At 31.4% G+C, this 6,765-nt stretch overlaps 1 protein-coding gene across 2 annotated transcripts; it reads right to left on the reverse strand.

Moving 5' to 3' along the window:
- Positions 1 to 224: 224 nt before the first annotated feature.
- On the reverse strand, positions 225 to 6,129 carry LOC132742009 (allene oxide synthase-lipoxygenase protein-like). 2 transcript variants are annotated; one of them, XM_060730292.1, is made up of 5 exons: positions 5,943 to 6,129; positions 3,819 to 4,062; positions 3,262 to 3,460; positions 2,413 to 2,674; positions 225 to 1,745 (listed from the first exon to the last, which is right to left on the reverse strand). In XM_060730292.1, exons 2-5 carry the CDS (start codon positions 4,050 to 4,052, stop codon positions 404 to 406), a joined length of 2,037 nt encoding a protein of 678 aa, XP_060586275.1. In that variant the 5' UTR covers positions 4,053 to 4,062; positions 5,943 to 6,129; the 3' UTR covers positions 225 to 403. The 2 variants fall into 2 exon arrangements, with proteins under 2 accessions (XP_060586275.1, XP_060586276.1); XM_060730293.1 differs by lacking the exon at positions 5,943 to 6,129 and adding an exon at positions 4,740 to 4,791.
- Between the last annotated feature and the right edge of the window lie 636 nt (positions 6,130 to 6,765).

Here is a 6,765-nt window from a genome sequence, read left to right on the forward strand (position 1 = left end):
TTCTATCAAGTATAATATAATTCCTAACTTTAAATTACTACGAACACAACTATCAAGACACTACAAAAATTAACAAATCCGAATAAATAGAGCGAAAATGAATCCCTTAACCAATAAACATAGGTAGAAAGTCCAGATTATATAAAACATTATAACATCAAAGCATGAGCAAAATATGTCAAAAGACACGGTTCATAAAGGCATTTCTTATGTACATGTGAACGCCGGATTTGTCTTATTTATGTATTCCAATATACAAATGACGTTTTGGAAGACGTCTTGGTTTTGTTCACGTGCTTTTCTTATAGGATACTTTCATCAGTAGTATAATATTTTACATGACAACAAATGTTCTGATTAATAAGCTCTAATAATGAAGTTTGACAGCCAGTTAGCCATGCAATTAGATTGCAATAGAGTTCGGAACACGCGTTGGGTTTAAAGCCCAGTATTGTTCAATTTTCCTTTCCGTATTGTTTCTCTTCTTGTTGAGATATGCAATGTTTGCGAGGTCGTTTCGGAATTCAGCAAGAATTCTTAGCGCTTTTTCATCGGTAATATACTGAGCTTCGAAATCCCCAAGCGCATGCGTAATGAATGTACTCAATACATCCGTTATGACTAATGTGTCATATGTTCTCTCTTTTTGTGGAAGGTATTTAACAAGTTCCTCCTGTTTGAGATCTTCTTTGGTTTTGGGTGGAAGCCCTCGTAGTGTCAGCGGATAGTTCGGTGGGAATGCATATTCCTCATACTGGCGGAAGTTGACAGCGGCATGTTTAGCACTGCAAGTAAAAATGATACTCGTTAATGTTAGGCAAACCTGGCGCTTTTCAGTGAATTTACCCTTCTTTCCAAATACACCGAGCATACCAAGGCCTTTTTGATCAACAGGAGCAACCATTTCCTTCCTCCATTTCTGAAGTTCCTGATCTGTCATAACGTCATTATCTGTAGGGTAGTAAAGATCTAAATACTTCTTTACGTATTCAAAAATCGCATTGTATATCTCCATCGCATCGTCTCGATAATAATATTCAGGCAAGCAAGAAGTGTCATCCAAACCGCGTTCTTTCATGTCATTTGGAAGTGTACCTTCAACGTCCATTCGCCAGTTTTTGTTTTTTCGATTGATAAGTTCCAATAATCCCTCTCTACCAATGTTCAGCAGCTTAACAACATATCCTTCGTCACCAATAAGTTCTGGAATCCCTGTCCAGTTGATAGCAATAAGGTCAAGGAAATGGGGCATGAGTAGCTTATAGATCGGATGTGTTTTGTAAATTTGCCGGTGTGTTATCGCAACGATTCCCTCCATCTTTAGATGAGTAAATCCAAGATGAGTGACGGATTCGTGATAGTTGGCATCTGCGACGTTGAACCACATCTTAGCTAGAATCCAAGTATATTCAGGATCACTCGGTAGAAACACAGGGTTATCGACACCTGGCTTCTGAAATAGTTGGATTGCGATCGGTATAAGAGTACCATCATTTTGTTGATAAAAAAGCGCAATGGGGCTAGTCATGGTAAAGCCCGGCTTTGTTGGTAGACCATCCATTATCTCATAATCTACTATGAAGATACGTTTATTTGTTAAGGCATCCTCCAAACTTATTTCTAGAAAAGGCTTCAGCATTTCATTGTTGACGGGAAGTTTTGAGGGAATTTTCGTGCAGAGATGAATAACGTCAGGATTTACACCCATCAGACGCTGCATTCCAAATAATTTATTATTCCGCCACCTACAAATAGTTTTTTATAAAATTATGTATTACTAATTAAGTGTATGTTCAACATTTGTTTATAACTGATTTGGTTTAATATACATGTAGCAAACTTAAGTATATTTATCTTTTACACGTCGAATTATTTATGTAGCTGATTAATTTCTTAATCATATTCTTACTTTTCTATAACGCAAATATGTTTGTACTTTCACAATGCTTGTGAAGGAACTTGTGTTTAGTTTTCTCTATGATCAAACACAAAATATGATTGTTGATAACTTTGAATAAACATGTCTAAAAATTTGAACATAATTAATTTGTCATTCTAGAATCTAGTTTCCAATTATTTTTTTTTTTGCAAACAATCTTTTTTTATCATATGTAAAGAATATAAAGTTTAATACCGGGCAGGTCGGATTTTTTTATATTTGTATTGTTGAGTAGCTTTATTTATATGCTGATATTCATATCCTTTAACATATTAAAACATTTTCTGTGGCCGTTGGCTTTCTCGGTCTAAGTCAATGATGACCAAAGACATCACTATTTTTAAAGTTTATGCCTTAATTTTCATTATTCTCCGCGGATAAGCCTTTTTTTAAAGAACATTCATTTTTTTAGGAAGGCGAAGGGTTATATATATTACATTGTTTTTTCTACGGCTTTTATGATAAACATTTACCTTTGTAAGTTTGAAGGTTTTGGGAAGAACTTCCCAAATACGTCCTCTATATTTTCCATTGATTCAAATTCTCCTGATATTAGCTCATCCCATTTTTCTTCTAGCTTTAATTTTACTAATTTCCCACCTATTTCAAATTTGTATGCAAACGAGAAGTCTTCATTTGGTGGAAGCTTTTTTACAAGTGGGGGACAGCCTGGCAATCTCTTCTCTGTCAGTTCATAAAGCTCTCGCATTTCATTGAGTTCACGTTGTCTTTCCTCTGAAATCATTCAAGTAAGAGGTTTATCATCCACTAATTAGTTGTAACAACCATGCATTTTCCGTTTTTCCATAAGAATATCGATTTGGAAAACACTTAATTGAAAAAGATTTTTTTTGCTGACACTTGTAATATCTGTGTTACTTGATGATATTGTTAATTGATCATTATGAGATAAAGTAAGGAACACATGGAAGAGATATATTGTTGGAAACAACGAAAACAAAAAACATTTGATTTTAATATTGTAAAATAAATGTCAAGAATGAATCAACCAACCAATGACTAATGGTGCGTTTATGCTTATTGTGGTTCCAACATGGGAAATATGTTTTCTGGAAGGACATTTGAAAGACCATTCATTCTTGACAAATAATGAATAGAAGTATAAGACAAAGGATTGGCATGTCGTTAACATTTTAAATGTTTTATTGCAATTGTGAACGAGACTTTGGCTTCAATATCTTTAAGAATCACCTTAAGCTGCTGGTGGCGGCAACTTGTTTTACCTATGCTATATCAATGGTTTGGAAACCATTCTTATCTTAAATGTCATCTAAGTAAAATAGTTTATTTTGAATACCAACTTTTATTTGAACTCTGTTGTGGAAGTGATACGTCGTTTATATTGAATGTGTACGTTTGGTCACTTTTTATGTTTGTGAATACAGGAAAAACTGATTGGGCTCCAGTGTTCTTGTTGGTTACCGTGAGTCTATCAATATTCCAACCCCTCTCACCAATCATTGAATCACCTCGGATCTCGAGTTCATCAATAACGTCAAGCTGTGATATAGAATTGATTTTGACTTACCAATATGAATGAGTGATAAGCGTGTAACATTTTTAAAAAAATATACAGAAACAGGTCAATAGAAATACTTACCGGAATGGTTAATTTATCAAGAATGTATGTCCTCATATAAATGTAATAGCAATACTGGTTCATCTCGGAAGGTAACTCAAAAGAGAAACAATTAGTCAAACACCTTGTTGACCTAACATTATTATATAATGCAATGAATTATTTGTCATTTCTTAATATCATACATTGCTATCCTCATATAATCGCTTTATTACCTATAATTATTTGTGTCTCAAGTAAAACGGGTTAACATCCGTTAGAAATTAGATATATATTCACCTTTGGTTCATTAATGTTGAAAATGTTTTTGAAACCCCTTTCAAAGTTGTCAGGAAAACTAGGCACGGCTAATTGTTCTTCGTAGCCCTCTTTGCCATTGCCTCTTAATTTTATACTAACTACACCTCTGCATGCGCCTAAAGGTTTGTCGGCTGCTTCCAGGCAAACTGTGTATTCATTTGACGACCTCCTTTCTTTTTCACATAATGCTCCATTATGTCGTCGTTTTGGCATTGTTTTTACCCTGCATTTGATGAATTATTTTGAAAGTTCTTTTCAACGGCTATGAAATACATGTAAGTTACGTGGTGTAAAATTGTATTATAACCGTGTCCAATGTTCATATTTTAGGATCAAATTATCCTTATTCTGTTATCATTGTTTTATAAAAATCTGGAAAAAGTGGCGATCCTTATGTGGCAATGAAATCACAAAATAAAATGAAAATAATTGCAGACTCGGTTTGATTGATTCTGTTCATACGGGATAATCGAAAGGTGCTACATCCCTCATGCCCCACTCCAGTACCGCTAAGGCGGTATTAAATTTTCGAAACTTAATGTGCTTGAATCAATGATCCCGAATGACCATAAAAAGTAACAACACTGAAGTGAAGTTTAACAGCTGCCTCATGGCACTTGACATATGCTGTTTAGAAACACAGCATTAATTATATAAGGTTCTTTAGTTTTGTTGATATTCAAAATGTTGCAAATACTGCTGATTTGCAAAAGTAAAGACTCATTTTCTGATTGAATTTATGAATATCAATACAAATTGTAGTATGAATTGGATCAGAATAAGGATCAAATCAGGATAAAAAATAAAACTTTTGATTTTTAACATTTTTGATACTTAGTACTGAATTTTTCATCAACTACCTTTAGAAATGGAAAAGTAAATTACAATAAACAAACTAACTGTAGTTATAAGTACTTTTGATACACCATTGTCATGTTCTGGTATAGAAAAATACAACCTCTTCTAATGTCAGTATAAAATTATCACAGATTGGAAAGCAAATGCGAAAGTGTAAAGCAATCAAAAGACAAAACCTCAAACAAAATTAACGTTTTTGTACACTACAAATATAACAATTTACAAAAATTATAATATTATTTACACAGGGACATTATTTTGTAACAAACAAATAACTGTTTCAACATGAACAAATTACATCTGTAATCTATGTGATTTTTGCTGTAGGTATATACTGTATAGAGAATAGAACATCTCTCAGCCAAAAGGTACAAATATTCTGGAATAATTTATTCAGATTGCTAAATGAAATAGAAATAAATGTAGCGTATGATTTTTTTACATTATTTTTTCACTCTACATATATAAGGCAAAGTCTTATATTTTCATTTCTTCAAAAGCAACAAATTAAAGAAACAAACTACAGGTTAAACTAATTAAAAATTGAAAGATGTGTTGCATTACAGAATGATACATTAACGAGACTTTGATTTTTCTTTCACGCTTTATGTACGATGTACAAAAAATTATTTCATGTAATGTTTACATATGTGCTATATTTGTAATATATGGTGCGTTTTAAGGGCCTTAAACGGGTTGCAAGCACAAAAAAAATAGAAATAGAAAGATCTTGAAAAGTAACAAAGATATTTTAATTTTCTACTGTATCATATACTATTAAACCATCATCTTTTTTGTTATTGATGTTGTTGTTGTTTTAAGTTCATTTTAATTTACAGTGTAAGTGAAAAAGAAATAAATCTTAAAATAAATGTTAAAATATTAACTTTGATCCTCATCTTTACCTTTATTTTTAATCAATTGTAAAATGGGTTGAGATGATTATGTCACACGAGAAGAAATGTCAGGCTGGCAGTCTTGTTTTCAGAACTTTTAAAGTCAGTCATATTTTGGTGTAATTGTCTAACTTAAATTGAATGCATCTAAACATAGATTATTATTTACATTTGTTAACTACACTATTATCATTTCTCAGTAAATAAAAAGGAAAATCTTGAAGAAATAACTTACAAATGTACTAAAGAAATTCTTCAATAAATGAGTGATAACAATAAAAACATTAATTAATAAGCGTTTGAAATAAAATTCCAAAGTAATGATATATGATATTATATGATGACTTACCTTTCGTCCTGATAGATTCAATCCGAATGCGGTCTTACACGTATTAAGCAGGCTTATAGCAAAAGCGCGCATGAGTAAAGAAGCTGTAAATTCCATGAAAATGAACACTCCTATTTTAATTTGTTCTCAAAATAATTTGGAAATTTGTTTTGCGTAAAATTTTCAATATAACTTTTAATCTGATGTAATGTTTTTGACATGGCGACATGGAGTATGAATATGATTTAAAACTTATGATATAAATTTGCAAAACATTTTACAAAACAATTTTATTTAAAAAAAAAACTTTCTTTAATATTTAAACAGATCCGTGTTGATCATAAGTTATGCAATTAGATTTAATTTTGTTATTCTACAATTATGTTTAAATGTTATACGATGATTTATGCAAAGTCATTTGATAAATAATTTCAATAATCTGCTCATGTTATACTGTTCTATAATATAATTATGCGCATCTTAAGACGACAAACATTTCATTTTAGTAATAATTGTTTTTTTTATTAATTTATGCATTAAATGTCTTTGATCTTGATAGAAAATAAATTCATGAAAAAGAATGTCTTTGTAATAAATTGTTTTCGCACAAAATGGTTTAATTTTAATTTCAAATCGTCATATCAAAGTCATTTTTTCTAAAAGATTTAGTCATCAAACTTTTGGAATATAAACATCATCATAATATCTAGGGAACCGTGTGTCAGATATATTTCTATCTTTTCACAAATAAAAATTACGTAAGCTCAAACATATTATATGACTTTTTTACCCTAATCATTACTTATGAAAGATCATTAAGCCGCTGATTAAACAAAACTCCCTG

This window comes from Ruditapes philippinarum, unplaced genomic scaffold, assembly GCF_026571515.1.
Source record: "Ruditapes philippinarum isolate M1 unplaced genomic scaffold, ASM2657151v2 ctg6175_1_1_1_1, whole genome shotgun sequence".
NCBI lineage: Eukaryota > Metazoa > Mollusca > Bivalvia > Venerida > Veneridae > Ruditapes > Ruditapes philippinarum.